Source organism: Epargyreus clarus, unplaced genomic scaffold (genome assembly GCF_041222505.1).
Source record: "Epargyreus clarus isolate Ecla_fem2 unplaced genomic scaffold, WU_Ecla_fem_2.2 ptg000024l, whole genome shotgun sequence".
In the NCBI taxonomy this organism is placed as follows: Eukaryota; Metazoa; Arthropoda; class Insecta; order Lepidoptera; family Hesperiidae; genus Epargyreus; species Epargyreus clarus.
In genome coordinates this window covers 12,512,904-12,535,170 of record NW_027332231.1, presented here as the reverse complement: position 1 = coordinate 12,535,170, position 22,267 = coordinate 12,512,904, and the positions used below count along the sequence as shown (strand labels likewise).

General features: G+C 33.0%; 4 protein-coding genes across 4 annotated transcripts; all 4 read right to left on the bottom strand.

The window, feature by feature from the left end:
* Nucleotides 1-12,684: 12,684 nt before the first annotated feature.
* Nucleotides 12,685-14,812, bottom strand: LOC140752522 (uncharacterized). The gene is made up of 4 exons (XM_073086859.1): nucleotides 13,988-14,812; nucleotides 13,776-13,856; nucleotides 13,314-13,476; nucleotides 12,685-12,848 (listed from the first exon to the last, which is right to left on the bottom strand). The coding sequence occupies exons 1-4, from the start codon at nucleotides 14,810-14,812 to the stop codon at nucleotides 12,685-12,687; spliced, it is 1,233 nt and encodes a 410-aa protein (XP_072942960.1).
* Nucleotides 14,813-15,184: 372 nt separating this feature from the next.
* On the bottom strand, nucleotides 15,185-16,637 carry LOC140752521 (uncharacterized). Its single transcript, XM_073086857.1, has 4 exons — nucleotides 16,362-16,637; nucleotides 16,146-16,226; nucleotides 15,632-15,791; nucleotides 15,185-15,348 (listed from the first exon to the last, which is right to left on the bottom strand). Exons 1-4 carry the CDS (start codon nucleotides 16,635-16,637, stop codon nucleotides 15,185-15,187), a joined length of 681 nt encoding a protein of 226 aa, XP_072942958.1.
* A 1,086-nt stretch (nucleotides 16,638-17,723) lies between these two features.
* Nucleotides 17,724-19,489, bottom strand: LOC140752520 (uncharacterized). The gene is made up of 3 exons (XM_073086856.1): nucleotides 18,878-19,489; nucleotides 18,721-18,801; nucleotides 17,724-17,735 (listed from the first exon to the last, which is right to left on the bottom strand). The coding sequence occupies exons 1-3, from the start codon at nucleotides 19,487-19,489 to the stop codon at nucleotides 17,724-17,726; spliced, it is 705 nt and encodes a 234-aa protein (XP_072942957.1).
* Nucleotides 19,490-20,194: 705 nt separating this feature from the next.
* Nucleotides 20,195-21,512, bottom strand: LOC140752519 (uncharacterized). The gene is made up of 3 exons (XM_073086855.1): nucleotides 20,937-21,512; nucleotides 20,517-20,685; nucleotides 20,195-20,358 (listed from the first exon to the last, which is right to left on the bottom strand). Exons 1-3 carry the CDS (start codon nucleotides 21,510-21,512, stop codon nucleotides 20,195-20,197), a joined length of 909 nt encoding a protein of 302 aa, XP_072942956.1.
* Between the last annotated feature and the right edge of the window lie 755 nt (nucleotides 21,513-22,267).

The following is a 22,267-nucleotide window of genomic DNA, read 5'->3' as shown; positions in this document are numbered from 1 at the left end:
CGGACGGCAGCGAGCGCCCCGTCTCGTGCGTGTCACGCACGCTTGCGGCGTCTGAACGAAACTACAGCCAACTTGACAAAGAAGCGCTCGCTATTCTGTTCGGAGTTACAAAACACCATCAATATTTGTTCGGGAGACATTTCTTGTTGCGTACGGACCATCAACCGCTGTCACATATTTTCGGTATAAAGGGCGGTATTCCACAGACGGCAGCGAGTAGATTACAAAGGTGGGCTGCACGGTTAGCCGCATATGATTTCAGTGTGGAATACGTGCGATCGGCGGACAACGGTCCGGCCGATGCTTTGTCTCGATTACCTCTGGCTGAGGAGGGTCGCGTGGTGGACACTATAGATTATATAAATTTAGTTGAAGAAATGTTACCGGTTAGCTGTAACGAAGTAGCTAGGGCGACCGAGAAAGATAAGCTTCTTTGTAAGATTAAAGGTTATATTCAGTTCGGTTGGCCGTTGGACACGAGTTGTGACGAAGAAAAGCCATACTTTATCAGAAAACACGAGTTAATAGTTGAGTTAGGATGTATTATTTTTAAATATCGAGTGGTAATTCCGGTGAACCTAAGAAAGCGAATTTTAGCAGAAATACATGATGGTCATTTAGGAATTAGTAAAATGAAAAATTTGTCACGAAGTTATGTGTATTGGCCAAGCTTAGATCGGGACATAGAGGAATTATGTCGTCGGTGTGATGCGTGCAGGGCGGTCCGCGATGCACCACCGCATGCACAACTGCATCCTTGGGAATTCCCGATGAATCCTTGGCAAAGACTACACGCAGATTTCGGAATGTGTGCGGGTAAAAATTATCTCGTCGTTATCGATGCACATTCGAAGTGGATCGAGGCGATCCCCATGCGATCAACGGACGCCCGATCGACGGTAGCCGCGTTTCGTAGTATTTTTGCACGGTTCGGTTTACCGTCTCAACTCGTGACGGACAACGGCCCGCCTTTCTTTTCTCACGAATTCAAATCATACTGTTCAAAAAATTGTATTAAACATGTGACATCGGCACCTTACAGACCGCAAGGTAACGGCGCCGCCGAAAATGCAGTAAAATCGGTTAAGAAAGCTATTAAACGAGCCGTATATGAGGGCGAAGATATCGCCGCGGCCTTGAATAGATTTTTATTTCAATATAGAAATTGCGAGCACGCGAGTACTGGCGTGTCTCCGGCGGTGGCATTACAAGGCCGACGGCTCCGCGGGCGACTAGATACACTGCGCCCCGACGTGGCCGCTAGAGTGCAAGCCGCGCAGGAGCGGCAGCTGCGAGCCGCCGGGGGCACGTCGCGCGACTTCGGCGTGGGGGACGCGGTGTTAGCGAGGGATTACTCCGCGGGGGGAGATAAGTGGTCCGAAGGGATAGTGGTTAAAAAAACTGGGCCGGTCTCTTATAATATAGACGTAGGTCGCGGAGTGCAGTGGCGGAGACACGCTGATCAAATTATTAGCAATAAAAATAGATTTTCACTATCTCGCACTAGCATTGCCCCCGAAATTGACACGGCGAAACTAGATTCAAGTTTATCCGAGACGGCGGCTAGAAAAGGTGCCGATGACACATTTGAGGACGCGTCCGACGGCTCGGTTGTCGAAGTCGAGGGGGAGGAGTCTAATAAGAAATCCGATTTAGTGGCCGGAACCGATCCTACACCATCTCCCGTGCGGCCGCAGACACCCAAGCCGGCGCCGGCCGCTTCTGCGCGAGCTTTACGCGCACATTATCGTGCCAATAAAAATACGCCTAAGAAATTAGATTAGTCTACATCTTAAGTTTATATACTCATCTGTTTAGGTATAAGTTAGTAATTTAGAAGGGAGAAGATGCAACAAATATGTAATGAATACGGGTATGTTAATAAATCAGTCTGGCGCTAACCCCGTCGTTTCATTGACGTCTCAATTCACTAAGCTTCGTTATCAAAAACTCATATTGATCCATCGTTCTAATTGAAAGTGGATGAGTTGCTCTCATCCATATGCCTTTCTTCTTATCAATAATATATTTTACACCCGGTGCAGTCTCGCTTAAGGAGTGATATGCTTTTAGTAAATCTCCAATATTCCTAAGCCTATAAAAAACCTGAGTAAACTGAGATACGGCGTCAACCGTTCCGAAGTTTCGTATTATAATGAAAATGTAACCAATAACATCTGCAACAATAAGTGGCAATCCTGCACTTATGACCCAAGCAGCAAAATCTGCAACAGTACTAATAATACTGATCGTAGTGAAGGAAATTAACAGATTAATTGTTTTTCTTCGAATTTCCCTGAAGTAAATCATACCTAGAACACCATCAATGTGTTCATATACCCGAAAATAGTCCAAAAGTTTGTCTCTCCCGTATTTGTGAACGTAAAACAAGTCTAGCAAATAATGGAAATATTCAATTACGAAGACTATTTGTACGACGTCTTGAAACGTAAAAGTCATAATACCGTTCCAAATATTTAACTTATTGTACAAATTGCACAAAGTCAAGCTACCGAATAGGAGTATCAGAAACGAAACTTTGGGCCAGGACCAATGGGATTTTAGAAAAGTGCCATCGCGATCTCGATATATGCAATTAAGGCCGAACAAGCTCAACACGAAATTCAAAGGTTTGAGAGTATAAAATGCGTCGAGTTTTTCACTTCTTCCACGCACGTCGCGAACGTTCATTTTCGAAATCGACATGAGTGTGTCAGGGACTTGACTGGTTTTTGTTGACACGTTCTATCAACACGCGAATGTTTTAATTGAATCCCGTATTACAGAAATTGATCAATTATGTTACAAGGCAATGTTTTGGGTCCATCAAATAATTGAAAACGAATATTTTGTTTTTAAGTGTATTATATTTCTTATGAAAACGACAATATTGATATACATATTAATTGGAAAATAGTGATAAAAATATCAATATTGCAAAAAGGATTCCAAGACTAAGTAGAAGTAGACTAAGGTGAACTTATAACTGGGTTTTATAATTATACAATTGTACATCTTGTAGTTATATTGGTTATACAGGATATTGAACTAATATCAGTGATAAAACTAATTCATATAACATTTATTTTAAATTCTGCAAAAATATCATAGTATAAGTAACAACTACAGACGTGACTGATAGAAGTAGCGTGTAGTCGTATTTATAAAATTTTAATGCGTGAAATTGTATAGGCCTTGCGGTCATCAAAGCTTGAAGATTTATAAGAGTTTCTTTCATTTCTGTGGCTGAAAATAATAACAATTGTGCTCTTAATGATTAGCAATATGATTAGCAAAACACGATACATAGTATAAAACGGTTAGTACAGCACTTTTACGAGTTAGTAAAGCTGCTTTATTATCATTTGGTTAATATTGTTATATCGTTAACTACATGAGGCTTAAACATAGATTTTAAAATCGCAACGAATCTTTATTTATTCTTGCATGATGTATTATGTAACTGGTACTAAATATCAGGAGAACTGAGGGCCTGAAGAGAACACACTAAACTGAAATTCGCTGGATTGCAAGGGCTTAAGACCATCTTAGTATCACAAGTATAGTGAAGTCAAAGTTCAGGACTCTTATTGAAGACTGTCAATAAATTAAATATAAGTACATTGCAAGCATCTTTATATATTCGTTTAAATAAATTTAACTTACAAATTTTCTTGTTGTTTAACAAGTAGTAAATAAGTCGATTTAGATGTTCATTTTGTTTGTATGTTTGTTCGCATCTATGCATTGCACATAGAAGCACCAAAGCGCATGAAAATAGTCTGAAAATACTCGACACGAAAGGCAATGCCCCTGAATAAAGTGTAATTTTCTGGAAAATAAAAAATATATTTTTAAGTGCTCAAGCAATTTAAGTAAGTACACCACATAATTTACATAATACTAATAAATACAAATACTACGCAATGTAACAGATAACAAAAAAAAATCCATTAATTCCTTCATCAGAATTCATACATACGGTACCAATGTCACATCCACAAAGGACTAAAACATGTTGTCTATTTATTAAGGAAACAAACAATTTATTTATTTAAAACTACATGAAAAAATTCAACTCATTTACACTTAAAAGTAAAATAAGAAAATGACCATGACGTAGATATTATTTTAATAATCATACTTAACAAAAATGTCAGCAAACGTTTTTTACCAACATGGTCTTATAATAATATCATCTACCTTTTATTCGTTAAATATCTTAAACTTAATGCGGCGATTTAAATTTGGTATTATAAACAATTTTATACTTACAATCGTTCCCACCAAAATTCGTATAGCTACGTTTATTAAAATAATCATGTCTATCAATATAGTCAAACATGCTGCCATTACCTTAAATAGGAAAACTTCAATATACTTCTATTATTTAAAAAATACTTAGTTATTTCATTATAATTTTTAGTCTTACCCTTATCCCATACATAGAATTTATATAATCTGTTTGTTCGAGAATTAGTAAATAACAGCTTCCAAGTCTCGTGATTTCATTCTGATCTGGTATTTGTAAAGAGTTAAGTCGTTTTTCAACTTTTTTCACATATTGTTCTGCTACTACATCTTTTATCAAACCTGGTAAAGTTTCACAGGTCATATAAAAGTCATGAAGTAAATTTTCATAAACTTTTAGGCGATACTCAATTTGTGTAACCTGTGCTATATAATCAGCAATGGTTAATTGTCTCAATATAACGTGAATATAATCAAACATATTCACTGCAATGAATATCGAACCACTGCTGCTGTACCAGGCACCTACGTCGAAAACAGTACTGATTACCGCAAAAGTAGTAAAAGTAATCAGGGTTCTAATAATTAACTTCCTGATGTTGTTGTAATATTTCATGCCCAATATTTTATCGATGTGGTCGAAAATGTTGAAGTACTCCAAGCAAATCTGTCTTCCATATTTGTGAACGCAGTACAAATCAATGATATATTGTACATATCCAAATAAAAATAAAATCTTGATGAAGTCTTTAAACGTAAACGTGAAATGCCCTTCCATCATACTAAGCTTGCGGAAAAGATTGAACCCGTTTAAGGATGCAAACGTGAGTGATAGGAGAAGATTTTTAGTTATCGACCAAGAATATTTAATTTTCGATCCGTCATGATATATGCAACTGAGGCCAACTAGTCTTAAAACTGAATTTAATATTTTAACCGTGTAAAAAGTACCATATATTTCATTACTTCTACGCACATCACGAACCTTTATTGTTGAAACCAACATGCTTAACATAAAACTGACTGCCATATAGCTTCGCTATTTTATAGGCATTATTATCAACGCACTCATCTTTTAATTGCTCGTCAGTAAACATAGATATGTATCAGCAGAATTGCCATTAGCAAATAAAATGTAGTAAAGAACTACAGATCGTTTTACATAGTTAGACGGTACAAATAAGTTTTAGTTATTGAGTGAGTAACCTAACCTAACCTAATTCATGGGTTATGTAGGTTAAACGTGGAAACTATTATGATATCCAAAAGATAATATAATAACAGAAGATATTCAATTAACTATTTATTAATCATGATATTAGAATTACAATAATAATAATTTGGACATTTATAATAATTTAGAAATTTATATTTTACAAAGAAACGCATGCTAACATTAGGTTTCTGTAGAGCCCTACTGATTTATTGATGATGAATTAGCAGAACAACACCATTCCTAAGAAACATGTATTATTTATTCTTTATTTCACATACTGCAAGAAAATTAAAGTGTACGTGACAACCACAGATGTTATGGAGACCAGCAATCGGTAGTCGAGCGTGAAGAAGTTAACTGCATGGAACTGGACAGGCCTTGATATTACCAGGTTCCGAAGCTGTTTCAACGCATCCTTCGTATCAATATCTGAAAATAAATCTATCATCAATAAAAATCTCTCAATATCATAAGACAGTTTTTTTTATATATACATTTGTTCTTTGTATATTCTTATTTGTAGATCTTTTGTCCATTGTTGTTTTCATTGAGTTTTGATAAATATAAATTATATGACAGAAACCTACTTATCTTCTTATTAATAAGTATGAGGTCCACGATTCGTACTATCCGTTTCAATTCCTTGACATTCTGCTCCGCTCTATACAGTGCACACAAAATGATAGAGCCACGAGTATAGAGATGTAAGATGATTGATGCCAGTGGATACCATATCGAGATATTAACTTTTACTACCTAAAATATAATAAATAACTTCAAAAATTTAAAATGATCGTTTTATTAATTGTGAAATCAGATACTCAATATATACTGTACCAATGCTCCTAACATTATTCTTATCAGCAAATTTAACAAAATCGTGATGTCAATCAGAAAAATGATATACGTTGACAACATCTGAAACATAAGTTAACCGTTTTGTCTACAACTTTCCGATAAATAATGGATATACTCGTATAAGTAAGGTATGTTATTAGATTTACACCTCTTACCCTGATTCCAAAAATTGTGTTAATAAAATCTGTTTGCTCGAGTAACAGCAAGTAGCATCTACTAAGTTTTAGAATTGAATAATTTCGATTAAGACAAATTGTCTTTAATTAATCTAAATGATTCGTAACTTTTTTATTTTTCGGTTGATCTTTTATGGTTATGATTATTTCCTTCATAACTTCTGGTAACGATTCAGTCGACAAATAAAAATCTTCTAGTATATCGCTCATCAGTTTCAAACGAAATTGTACTTGAGTTATATGTGCGATAATATCGATGACGATCAGTATCAGGAGCAAAAGATATAAATTGTTTAGACATTCAATAGTTGCATTACTCCAATTAACAAACATATACCTCAAGAAGCCATCAAATAAAATGCACGATACAGCAGAAATTGTGATGAAGATCATTAGGTAAGAAATGTTTCTCTTGATAACATTATAATAAGTCATGTTTAGTGTTCTGTCAACATGATCGTAAACCCTGAAGTACTCCAAGGCGGTTTCTCTACCATACTTATAGACGAAGTACAAATCAGTAAGGTGTTGGAAGTAAGCCAAAATAAATGTCAATTGGATGAAATCCTTGAATGTGCTAGTAATCTCGATATCGGCAGTTTGAATCTTGAAGAACACGAGTAGAAAGTTGAACAAGCTGAAAAATACCAGGTAGAAAATAATCTTGAATATGGAACTCGAATACTTAAGTTTCGTTCCATCCCGGTAAATATAACTGAGGGAGCATATTCTTAGAACCGAGTTTAAAGTTGCGTACGTATAGAAAGTGTCAAAATTAATCGAGAATGCTTTAAACTTCATTTTAACTGTACAATACAAATTGCATACATGTACTCTGTCAGAAACTCTTACTAAATTATACTTTATTCTACTCAACCTTCGAATAAAAATACTATATGAAAATTAAAACATCGAGCAGATAGCACGATCAAAACCTTGTTACGGTAATTAAGGGTAAATAATTAATTATTTTTTCATTATTAAGCGACTAGCTGTGCCCAGCGGTGTCACCCGTGTTTAAAAAGATAAATGTTTACTAATGTGACATTTAATCTTGTATATACTTATGAAGTTTAACAAAATAAGAATATTTTTCCTGATTTTTTTAAGTTTCTAGTTTACATAAAGCAAAGAGCTATCCAGTAAAAGTATAAGGGTAACTCCAACTTAAGCCTAGAATATGAGAGATATTAGCATTAAACATTACACATTATCTTTAGGCTGGAGATAGGAAACATCAGTTTCATGGAAAGCTGCGGTATATTAAAACTATCAGCCAAAATGTTCTTAAAAAAGTGTAGTCTATCAAACAACATATAGCCAGATTGGCCACTAATCATTAATAAGAAAACTTACTTTTCCTGGAAACTCTTCCACTTTCTGCACACTTAATATCTAGTAAACCTATTAAAAAGTATCTAGTAAACCCATTTAAACGAATTTTGATACGGGCATCCTCTTATTGACTCTGCAAAAAGTTTTATTCATAATATCTTATAACCAAGATCAGTATTTAAATCATCGGCTAACACGGTACGACCAGTTTAAAAGACCTCCTTTATGTATAAGACTTAGCGATATAGAGAGCTCAAACTTGATATAATTAGTTGATTGTATCCTTCATTCCGGGCAACCGTTTTTAATAAATTATAGCTTAAAGCCTTTGTAAATAAATCATGTATCAAATTTGAAAAGATTTATTCTAATCGAATCTGTATTTCTAGGGATTAGCGTGTTCAAACAAATTATAATTAAATAAAAAATAACTATTCAACGACGATGCGCAATGAAGTTAAAATGTAGAGGAATTATAACTAAGACAAATATAACAAAAAATTTGCAAAATGCACCCTCTGATATAAAATAAAAGATGAAAACCTATAAAAATATTCCTAATTCTCTTTTATGTTCGTCGTTATTGAATATTCTTTTGAGTTAATAAAACAATCCATAAAGTGCTTTCCAGGCATTTATTTTGATCGGAATCGTTGCAATATTCTTTAGTGGAATCATTAAGTTATTAGGTTATAAGGCAATAGTTTTAATGGCTATTTGATTGTCTAGTTGTTCGTGCTGTTTCGCTGGAAAGTATTGCTTCTACAGAATAATTTTGTGGTTGAAGTCCTATTTCAGTGAATTCATTATGTAGTTGGAATGACATCATACCTTTTGACGTGACAACGTCTTAAATTAGGTTGCGGCTGGGAGTCACTTATGAAAAAGTGTAACGCCCGGTAACGTTACGATGAGTCACCGAACGAGAGAGAGGCCCGCCGAATGCCTTGCGTCTCTCTCCCACTCAACTATGATCGGTCTGCCGCGCGCGCAGCACTAGAGACTAAACAAAATATATTTCTATAGTTAAAATTTGTGCAATTCTTATTTTCATTCAATTCCTTGTTCCTATTGTGCAATTTAATTATATTCATATCAATAAATATTCTACCGAGAAAAAGACGTTGTCACGTAAAATCTTCGCCCGTAAAACCGACTTTACAGGCAACCATTTTTTTCTTTATTATGGAAGAACCAATGATTGTTTATAACAGCAGAGATGAGCGATGTTGTGTACATATGCAATGTACATAAGCGATGTTCAGTGGTAATGACTCGTATACTAAACTTCAAATATGGCATGAATTCTATGTACTTATGGTCGAGCATAAATGCTCATACTTTTTAAATTTCCATAAAGAATCCTCACGACTGAGAGTTCTAAAAGTGTCAAAGTCAGCGCCGTAAACTATTATAGCCTAAACCCATCGATATACTATTGCCTAAACCAGTAATAAGTACCGAGACACCTTTCAATCATCGTCATCCTATTATTTTGCTGTGGTTCTGTTGTCACCAACAAGTAGTTAGCCAATGATATTGAGAATCGATTACATTCGGTGGGGGATAATGACTACTCTCCATCAAGTGGATTCCATCGACCATTTTCTTTTGACTAATGATTTTTCTCATGCGTCAAAATGAAAGTATTTCATATTAAAATTATTTTTTGATTGTTTTTACATAGTTTGTTGTTCAGAATAGTTTCTTTGAACAGGGGATTACATTTAAGATAAAATAAGACGAAATGTTGATTGTTGTTTATAAAAATTAAAATGGCGGTATTTTATACTCGGAATTCCAATAATATCTATTAGTGTTTTGACTAATGATTTTTCTCATGCGTCAAAATGAAAGTACTTAATATTAAAATTATTTTTTGTTTTTTTTTTTACATAGTTTGTCGTTCAAAATACTTTCTTTGAACAGAGGATTACATTTAAGATAAAATAAGACGAAATGTTGATTGTTGTTCATAAAAATTAAAATGGCGGTATTTTATACTCGGAATTCAATAAGATCTATTAGTGTTTTGACTAACAAATAATATAATTACAAACGATGTATAAAGTGACAATTTGATGGCAAGGTGTTTTGGCGTTTGAAGGCAATGGCGTTTTATTTTTAGATTTAGTTCTTGTGTGTTTGTCAATGCTTGTACTTTTTGTGGTTACACACGTATTGACTATGGTATGAATTTTAAGTTGGGCTCGCTTTAATGACTTCAATGTTCCACCACCATATTTACATACTTTTTTCAATGAGTGTGAGTATGATGAATAAAATCATCATCTGTGATAAACTGTATTATGTATTATAATGAAACTGTTGTACTTGTGTCTACCAAAACTGTGTAACTGAGTCAAATAAAATAATTTCTTGGAAATATTAGTGTTTTTTGCTACTGAATCTATTTAAGCTGCTGATTATTTGTATTTACATATACCTTTCACATTTATCTATATTTTTTACATTATTTAGCAACATGATTAGATTATTTCAGGTTTTTTTACCTACTTACTACCTTTTAAAGTAAATGGAATATGTTAATCGAACTACATTTTACAATTTGATGCAACTCTGGACGGCGGTCCATACTTTCATGGGCATTGTCCTTTAAAAAGTTTTTGAGTTACGGCGACGATCGAAATTTCTAATAGGGCAAGTCTAATTAGTAAATAGTAGATCTCGGTTACAATAATGGCCAGTCCTACTATACAAAAACTCGTATTTTTTTATCAAATTTACATCTTCCATTCACTGGCAAGTGGTTTCGTTTGGCGGAAAAATAACGTTACAGATATTCGTGAGTTCCAGATATCTTACATGTATGCTTGAGGCAGGAGGCTCCTCTGCATTATCAGGGTTGAAGAGATGATGATTGAATTTTCCGTTATATATCTCTGCTTATCAACCTTATTAAATATTCGTAAGATTTTTAACATTTTTTACAGATTTGCGTACTAGCGCCGGGCGTAATTTTGCAAAATATTTATTTTCCGACTGAAAAACGAATAGTAAGCGTTCGGAAACTCTACTTTATAATAGATATTTATATATATTATAAATGATACTTATAAAAAACTATAGAAAAATATAATTTAAAAAAAAAATATTTTTGTTTTATTCCCTTTGATCATGATAATTGGCACAAACGTAATAATTCTTCCACATCTGAATCACTCAACATCTCAATAGCGAATCTATTGTCCAAAAACTATTAAAGACATGTGATACCAATGTATTGATTTTGAAATAGTACGTTGTTTAGTGCCGCTAGAACGCGGCGTAAATTACGCCGTACGCGGCGCTACAATACATTTTGTTTGGCCAGGCCTTTATTCATGCATTTGATGTATGACGGATTTAACCGCAGTTGTTTCCACAGCCTATTCCCTTTATGTGCAAAAAATCAAACACTGAATTCCGCGCGAATGAAGCCTAATTGTCTGTGTTCGCATATATAGGTTATGGATTATCTAGAGCACATTGGAGAGACTAAGTAGTTTAGCAGTAATGAAGTTTAATAAACTTTAATTATTAAAGTTTATTAACATTTTGGGTTAACCTGTGGATTAAGTCTGTCTTTGTATATAACATGTAAGTAATATAAGTAACTAATAGTTATAAGGTATTAATAATTTAAAATATTTTTAAAGCTGACACATATATATTAATTTCTACATTCATAGCTGCCATGGACAAATGCCTCCAAATATACTCCAAAGGGTTCTAAGTCCGATCTGAGGACTAAATCTGGAACTAGAGTTGCGCAAAATGTATCACTAAAGTGAAAAGAGTGATATATATCTTTTGAACTCAGTGATATATATCACTCTTTTAGCTCAATAGCTCAATTTAGCTCAGTAGCTCTGTAAAGATACGCGACATTTTATATCAGTATATCAGAGAATCAGATCAAAATGTTTTGACAACATTTTTGATTCCTATAATTAATACAAAACTGGCAAGAAATTATATATGAATTATCACAGCCAACGCTATTTGTATATCCCGGTTTCCATGTATTAGCAATAAAATATTTTAATTTAGTGTTTAATACGTAACCGTAACTGTTATATATCTCAATCAACGCATTTGACTCGAATCAGGCTCACTACTCACTCTCAGTCAGTCGCTCATTTGACTCATCGCTCACTCGCGACTCGCGAGCTAGTATAACACTGTTGAGTTGAAGAAGATCTTATATCCGGAATCGTTTGAATCTATGAACTAAACCATGTGATGCGGATATAAAGATATAATTCAAATCCGTCGGAGTTGATGAGTGATTAGCTTTTTGGTGAAGATATATATCTTTTATATCACTCACTCGCGAGCTACACAATTCTATCTGGAACTCATTTGGTGTCAGACTGCTCACATACACTTTCTGATTACGCCACAACAGTTCTGAATATGAAACTTCTATTTCCTATTTATTCACCTGTTATTCACATACCTCGAAAGTAATGAAGTTAAATGTATTCATATTACAAATATGTAGTTTTTAGATGTAAATTAAAATTAGTGTTAAAAAAATAGTATTAGTATTAGTTGTAATTAAATTAAATAAAATTTACACGAATTTGCAATGAAAAGACAATTAATTAATTAATGTTTAGTATTCAGTGTTTTACAAATCATTTCACTAGCATTTAAGAACATATAAAGTGTAACAACGCAAAGTTAAAAATGTTGTTACAATAATTTAATTTGTAGAACAATTTAACCCTACATCATACATAACTTAAGTTAGTTTAGATGTGCAGACATTAAGGAAATCAATAACTCTTAAGGATTACTGCTTGAAATTTCATTGCCTAATTCGCCGACGAAAACATCACTTTAATCCATATTCTGCAGCAAGATCATAGTATATGTAACGACTACAGATCCAACGGAGAGTAGCAAGGTGCAGTCGAGCTTGTAAAAGTTAACGGCGTGAAACTGCACGGGACGCGAAATTACCAGCGCGCGGAAGTTCCGTAGCTTGTCTCTCGCTTCGAAAGCTGTAACGAATATAATTTGAAAATGATTTGACATTGTTATTAAAATTAAAGAAATTTAAATGTTATTCAAGTTCAAATGGTATTCATTATTATAAAATTTGGTTCTTATGGAACTCAACTCTTTAAATATCAACGCGCTACCACTTTAAAAGGTGTTTCGTAAACGGAAAGATACGGAAGGAAACAAAAGATAATTCCATTATTAAAAAATATAATATTTATTTATTAAAACTTTTAGCGCGAAAAAAGTTGTTGCCGTAAACGAGAGGGCTGGATGCATACAAGGATGTCCCAAAAGACAACAATTTAGAACTCAGTAAATAACCTAACAATAAATTAGGTATTATGGATGACAATAAAATTACAATATACATAAAACAAACATGAAATATTTGTGGTTTCATGCAACGATATGAAGATGTAATGAAAAGTAGTACACTTGAAATGAAAGAAAAATATACTCACATATATTCTTGGTGATGAGTAAATAGTCTACATAGCGGATAATTCTGTTAATCTCATTGTAGGTCTGTTGACATCTGTATACTTCGTAAACTAGTACCAAAGCGCACGCCAATGTCCGTATTAAACTTGATAATGCTGGATAAATGCCATGATAGTAAACTCGCTATGGATAAAGGCACGAGTAATGAAAAACGACAAAAAAATATAGTTATAAGAGATATCGCATAAATGAGAATAATATATGAGAATGTGTACATTGAAACTTTTCATAGGCTTTACACGTATATATATTATAAGACCGAAGCAGTTATTTAAGTAATATTATTCTTAAAAAAAGATAGTAAATATTTTCGCAATAAAATCTTGTTGTGACATTATTATTTTTTCGTCTTTGGATATCACCTACGTAATATACAAAGATATACGAGTACATATCTTCTTATTACAATATAATTTACTTACCATTGAATCCAGAGAAATCCTTATGGCTAGATTTAATAAAATAATTATGTCTATTAAATTACTCAAACATATCGCCAATGTCTGAAAATTACGGTAAGCCTTAATAAATGAACTGGAACTTATAGTCAAAGCAACTCAATTAAAATTCATTTAAATATGAACGCTAGTATACCAATAATAATGTTTAAAATAAATCATTGTAAAGAAATTACCCTGACTCCATACATTGCATTAATATGGTCACATTGTTCAAGAATCAGCAAATAGCATCCACTAAGCTTCGTTATTAAAAACTCATACTGATCGATAGTTTTAAATGGAACTAGATGAGACGTCTTCTTCCATACTTTCCTACTACTATATTTCTCATCTATAATGTCTTTAACACCCGGTGCAATCTCGCTCAACGAATGATATTCTTTTAATAAATCTCCGATACTTTTAAGCCTATATAAAACTTGAGTAACCTGTGCTATTACATCAGCAATGCTGAAATTTCTTATCATAACGTAGGTGTAATCGATAAAAAATGTAACAACAACTGGCATGCCAAAAGTCATGAGCCAAGCAGAAAAATCAATGACACTACTAATAAAACTGATAGCAGTGAAGGAAATTAATAAATGAATGGTACTGCTCCGAATTTCTCTAAAGTAAGTCTTGCCCAGAACGCTATCAATACGTTCATATATACGAAAATACTCTAAAAGTTGATCTCTCCCGTATTTGTGAACGTAAAACAAATCTAACAAATACTGAAAGTATCCGAATATGAAGACAATTTGTATGGCATCTTTAAACGTGAAAGATATGACTCCATTCCAAATATACAATTTATAGTACAAACTGAATACATTCAAACCACCGAATAGAAGTATCAGAATCGTAGTTTTAGCCACGGACCAATCATATTTTAGAACAGCCCCATCGCGATAGATGCAATTAAGACCAAGCATCCTTAACACGAAATTCAAAGGTTTAAGAGTATAAAATGCGTCGAGATTTTCATTTCGTCCACGCACGTTACGAACGTTCATTATCGGAATCGACATGAGTGTGTCGAAGACTTGACTGGTTGTCTCTATCAACACGGTAATTGAATCGCTTATTACAATAATAGATCAATCATGTAAAAGGGCTATGTTTCGGTTCCATCAAATAATTGGAAAGGAATATATTGTGTTTAAATGTTTTTTAATTTCCATATTTGTACGATATGGTGACAGGTGAGAAGTAATAACGACGATATTATTGATGTATTTATTTGATAATATTGATAAATTTATCAATGTAAGTAGTTTTTAAGTAAAATTGGTAATCATTTTACTAGCATTTAAAAATATCTAATTGTGCTTAAACAATCGGTACAGTTTAATTTCTCAAATAATTTTATTACACACTTAGTTAATTTACGACATATTCTGCAGCAAGATCATAGTATATGTAACGACGACAGATCCAACGGAGAGTAGCAAGGTGCAGTCGAGCTTGTAAAAGTTAACGGCGTGAAACTGCACGGGACGCGAAATTACCAGCGCGCGGAAGTTCCGTAGCTTGTCTCTCGCCTCGAAAGCTGTAATAAAAAATACTTTTATTCTACAAAACTTTCTCTGATCATCCAGGAGCTGCTACTACTTCGACGTGTATTTCTTCTTTACTACTAAGAATATACCTACGCAAATAGGTCTATACCACGTTCAGAAAAATAACAAATCCTTCTGTTTTTAAAAGATGAAAATGACACTTTAGAATGAAATAATCTATTGCCATTGCCAGGTATTTCAAATGCATAAATAATTCAAGGTATTTTGTTAAAGATATGGTCCTAAAATAACATAATCTGAAAATATACTCACATATCTTCTTGGTTATGAGTAAGTAGTCTACATAGCGAATTATCCTTTCAACTTGACTGTAGTTTTGCTCGCATCTGTATACTTCGAATACAAGCATAAGGGTACATGCTAATATTCTTAATAAACTTGATAATATCGGCAGAAGACCATGCGGTACCACCTGTGGGTAACAGAAAATATTAAAATATATGTATGTACATGGTATAACTTTGTATAAATTGAATTTTTAACATCCTGTAGGAACACGTATAATATCGTATAAAAGTCCTCGTCAACCCCATTACAGCCCTACTACTGCGCACGTGTCTTCTCTCAGAATTATAGGCTCAGGAGTTTAGGCTACAGTCAACCCCCCTGGCCAAGTGAACATTTTAAGAGAAATCGAATATAGGGCCCATCGTTTGAGAGGAGTAGTTTCTGACCAATTGGCGTACCTTCGTACTAATTGTATACAATAGTAATTTTAAAATGGTAAACCACGTTTAAATAAAATCTTGATCTATAATTTACTTACCAATGAACCCAGAGCGATCCTTATGGCTATGTTTAGTAATGTTATAACATCTATTAAATTAGTTAAACATATCATCAAAATCTGAAAAATTACAGTACCTAGACTATAATAAGTAAATAAAAAAACATGTTTTTCAAAACATTGAACAAAATTTAACTGTAGTTTGTTAAATTAACTGGTAATATAATAATTTTGCAAAATGCTGATATAATTTACCCTGACTCCATACATGGCATTAATATGGTCACATTGCTTAAGAATCAGCAAATAACATTCACTAAGCTTCGTTATCAAGAACTCATATTGATCCATGGTTCTAATTGAAAGTGGATGAGTTGTCCTCTTCCATACTTTTCTGATGGCATTCTTCTTATCATTAATATATTTTACACCCGGTGCAGTCTCGCTTAACGAGTGATATTCTTTAAGTAAATCTCCAATATTCCTAAGCCTATAAAAAACCTGAGTAAACTGAGATATGGCATCAGCCATGCCGAGGTTTCGTATTATAATAAAAATGTAATCGATAAAATCTGCAACAATAAGTGGTATCCCTAAACTTATGAGCCAAGCAGCAGAATCTGCTACACTACTAATGATGCTCATCGCAGTGAAGGAAATTAACAGATTAATCGTTTTTCTTCGAATTTCCCTGAAGTAAATCATACCCAGAACGCCGTCAATGTGCTCATATACCCGAAAATAAACCAAATGTTTATCTTTCCCGTATTTGTGAACGTAAAACAAGTCTAGCAAATAATGGAAGTATCCAATTAAGAAGACCATATGTGCGACGTCTTGAAACGTAAAAGTCATGACACCGTTCCAAATATTTAACTTATTGTATAAATTGCACAAAGTCAAGCTACCGAATAGGAGTATCAGAAACGAAACTTTGGGCCAGGACCAATCGGATTTTAGAAAAGTGCCATCGCGATCTCGATAGATGCAATTAAGGCCGAACAAGCTCAACACGAAATTCAAAGGTTTCAGAGTATAAAATGCGTCCACTTTTTCACTTCTTCCACGCACGTCGCGAACGTTCATTTTCGAAATCGACATGAGTGTGTCAGGGACTTGACTGGTTTTTGTTGACACGTTCTATCAACACGCGAATCTTTTAATTAAATCCCGTATTACAGAAATTGATCAATTATATTACAAGGCAATATTTTGGGTCCATCAAATAATTGAAAACGAATATTTTGTGTTTAAGTGTATTATATTTCTTATGAAAACGACAATATTGAAAACGACAATATATTAATTGGAAAATAATGATAAAAAATATCAATATTACAAAAAGGTTTCAGATGACTAATTATATAGACTAGGGCGAACTAATAAATTTATATGATAATGAAACATCTTGAGTTAATGTCGGTTGCACAAATTAGTGAACTAATAATACGAATACGAATTATACTTATTTGAAATTCTGCAAAAATATCATAGTATAAGTAACAACTACAGACGTGACTGATAGAAGTAGGGTGTAGTCGTATTTATAAAATTTTAATGCGTGAAATTGTATAGGTCATGCGGTCATCAAAGCTTGAAGATTTATAAGAGTTTCTTTCATTTCTGTGGCTGAAAATAAAAAGAATTGTAATCTTAGTAATTAGTATAGCAACTTAAATGTTAGTGAAGATGCTTTTTTATTCTTTGGTTAATATTGTTATATCGTTAACTATGTATATTAAGGTTATTTTTATATTATATAGGAGTAGCAGACGAGCATGCAGTCCACCATCAAACATATTCACTGCAATGGATATATTATTTAACTGGTACTAAATATAAGGAGACCTCATGGCCTAAAGAAAACAGACTAAAACTGAAAATCGCTGGAATCAGCATCATCCATCTTAGCATCACAAGCATAGTGAAGCCCAAGTTCAAGACTCTTATTGAAGGCTGTCAATAGATTAAAAAGTACATTGCAAGCATCTTTACATATTTGTTTAAATACATTTGACTTACAAATTCTCTTGTTGTTTAACAAGTAGTAAATAAGTAGGATTAGATGTTCATTTTGTTTGTATGTTTGTTCACATCTATGCATTGCACATAGAAGCACCAAAGCGCATAAAAATAGTCTGAAAATACTCGACACGAAAGGCAATTTTATTAAAGTGCTCAAGGCCTTTAAGTAAAACATACAATTTCATAATACTAATTATTACAAATACTACACAATGTAACATATATTAAACAACGCATGTTTTTTAACAAATAAATCCATTAATTCCTTCATCAGAACATTGGTACCGTATGTATTAACATTCAGTACCAATGTTACATTACAAAGGACTAAAACATTTTATCTATTTATTAAGGAAACAAACAATCTATTTATTTACAACAACATAAAAAATGTAACCTCCTTTACACATAACAGTAAAATAAGAAAATGACCATGACGTAGATATTATTTTTATAATCATACTTAACAAAAATGTCAGCAAACGTTTTCTACCAACATGGTCTTATATAATCTATCTATTTTATCGTTAAATATCTTAAACTTAATGCGGCAATTTAAATTTGGTATTATAAACAATTTTGTACTTACAATAGTTCCCACCAAAATTCGTATAGCTACGTTCATTAAAATAATCATGTCTATCAATATAGTCAAACATGCTGCCATTACCTTAAATAGTAAAACTTCAATATATTTCTATTATTTATAAAATACTTAGTTATTTCATTACAATTTGTATTCTTACCCTTATCCCATACATAGAATTTGTATATGCCGTTTGTTCGAGAATTAGTAAATTACAGCTACCAAGTCTCGTGATCTGATCAAGTATTCTGATCTTATCTGGTATTATCTGTACAGAATTTATTCTTTTTCTACATTTATTCATACCTTTTTCTGCTACTATATCTTTTATCACACCTGGTAGAGTTTCACACATCATATAAAAGTCATGAAGTAAATTTTCATGAAATTTTAGGCGATACTCGATTTGAGTGACCTGTGCTATATAATCAGCAATGGTTAATTGTCTCAATATAACGTAAATATAATCAAACATGTTCACTGCAATGAATATCGAACCACTGCTGATGTACCAGGCACCTACGTCGAAAACAGTACTGATTACCGCAAAAGTAGTAAAAGTAATCAGGGTTCTAATAATTAACTTCCTGATGTTGTTGTAATATTCCATGCCCAATATTTTATCGATGTGGTCGAAAATGTTGAAGTACTCCAAGCAAATCTGTCTTCCATATTTGTGAACGCAGTACAAATCAATGATATATTGCACATATCCAAATAAAAATAAAATCTTGATGAAGTCTTTAAACGTAAACGTGAAATGCCCTTCCATCATACTAAGCTTGCGGAAAAGATTGAACCCGTTTAAGGCTGCAAACGTGAGTGATAGGAGAAGATTTTTAGTTATCGACCAAGAATATTTAATTTTCGATCCGTCATGATATATGCAACTGAGGCCAACTAGTCTTAAAACTGAATTTAATATTTTAACCGTGTAAAAAGTACCATATATTTCATTACTTCTACGCACATCACGAACCTTTATTGTTGAAACCAACATGCTTTTAACATAAAACTGACTGCCATATAGCTTCGCTATTTTATAGGCATTATTATCAACGCACTCATCTTTTAATTGCTCGTCAGTAAACATAGATATGTATCAGCAGAATTGCCATCAGCAAATAAAATGTAGTAAAGAACTACAGATCGTTTTACATAGTTAGACGGTACAAATAAGTTTTAGTTATTGAGTGAGTAACCTAACCTAACCTAATTCATGGGTTATGTAGGTTAAACGTGGAAACTATTAAGATATCCAAAAGATAATATAATAACAGAAGATATTCAATTAACTATTTATTAATCATGATATTAGAATTACAATAATAATAATTTGGACATTTATAATAATTTAGAAATTTATATTTTACAAAGAAACGCATGCTAACATTAGGTTTCTGTAGAGCCTTACTGATTTATTGATGATGAATTAGCAGGACAACACCATTCCTAAGAAACATTTATTCCTATTCCTTTATTTCACATACTGCAAGAAAATTAATGTGTACGTGACAACCACAGATGTTATGGAGACTAGCAATCGGTAGTCGAGCGTGAAGAAGTTAACTGCATGGAACTGGACAGGCCTCGATATTACCAGGTCTCGAAGCTGTTTCAATGCATCCTTCGTTTCAATGTCTGAAAATAAATCTATCATTAGTAAAAATCTATCAAAATCGTAAGATTTTGTCCTTTTTATATCCATTTGCTCTTTGCATATTCTTATTTGTAGATCTTATGTCCATTGTTGTTTTCATTCAGTTTTTATAAATGGAAATTATATGACATAAACCTACTTATCTTCTTATTAATAAGTATGAGGTCCACGACTCGTACTATCCGTTTCAATTCCTTGAAATTCTGCTCCACTCTATACAGTGCACACAAAATGATAGAGCCACGAGTGTAGAGATGTAAGATGATTGATGCCAGTGGATACCATATCGAGATATTAACTTTTACTACCTAAAATATAATAAATAACTTCAAAAATTTAAATTGATCGTTTTATTAATTGTGAAATCAGATACTCAATATATACTGTACCAATGCTCCTAACATTATTCTTATCAGCAAATTTAACAAAATCGTGACGTCAATCAGAAAAATGATATACGTTGACAACATCTGAAACATAAGTTAACCGTTTTGTCTACAACTTTCCGATATATAATGGATATATAGGTAAGGTATGTTATTAGATTTACACCTCTTACCCTGATTCCAAAAATAGTGTTAATAAAATCTGTTTGCTCGAGTAACAGCAAGTAGCATCTACTAAGTTTTAGAATTGAATAATTTCGATTAAGACAAATCGTCTTTAATAAATCTAAATGATTCGTAACTTTTTCATTTTTCGGTTGATCTTTTATGGTTATGATTATTTCCTTCATAACTTCTGGTAACGATTCAGTCGACAAATAAAAATCTTCTAGTACATCGCCCATCAGTTTTAAACGAAATTGTACTTGAGTTATATGTGCGATAATATCGATGACGATCAGTATCAGGACCAAAAAATATAAATTGTTTAGACATTCAATAGTTGCATTACTCCAATTAACAAACATATACCTCAAGAAGCCATCAAATAAAATGCACGATACAGCAGAAATTGTGATGAAGATCATTAGGTAAGAAATGTTTCTCTTGATAACATTATAATAAGTCATGTTTAGGGTTCTGTCAACATGATCGTAAACCCTGAAGTACTCCAAGGCGGTTTCTCTACCATACTTATAGACGAAGTACAAATCGGTAAGGTGTTGGAAATAAGCCAATATAAATGTCATTTGGATGAAATCCTTGAATGTGCTAATAATCACGATATCGGCAGTTTGAATCTTGAAGAACACGAGCAGAAAGTTGAACAAGCTGATAAATACCAGGTAGAAAATAATCTTGAATATGGAACTCGAATATTTAAGTTTCGTTCCGTCCCGGTAAATATAACTGAGGGAGCATATTCTTAGAACTGAGTTTAAAGTTGCGTACGTATAGAACGTGTCAAAATTATGCGAGAATGCTTTAAACTTCATTTTAACTGTACAATACAAATTGCATACATGTACTCTGTCAGAAACCCCTAATAAATTATACTTTATTCTACTCAGCCTTGGAATAAAATACTGTATGAAAATTAAAACATCGAGCAGATAGCACGATCAAAACCTTGTTACGGTAATTAAGGGTATATAATTATTTGTAATTAATTATTTTTCATTATTAACCGACTAGCTGTGCCCGGCAGTTTCACCCGCGTTTAAAAAGTTAAATGTTTACTAATGAGACATACAATCTCGTATATTTATATAAATCTTAACAAAATAAGAATATTTTTTAGAATACAGTTTGCCCACTAAACGTTAAACGTGCCCAATAGTGGTACATTAAAGGCAATTTACTAAGAAAACTCTCTTTCCCTGGACACTCTCCCGCTCTCTCCACAATTTCTATCTAGTAAACCCATTTTAACAACTTTTAATGCAGGCATCTTCCTAATGATTCAGCAAAAAGTTTTATTCATAATATCTTCTAACCAAGATCA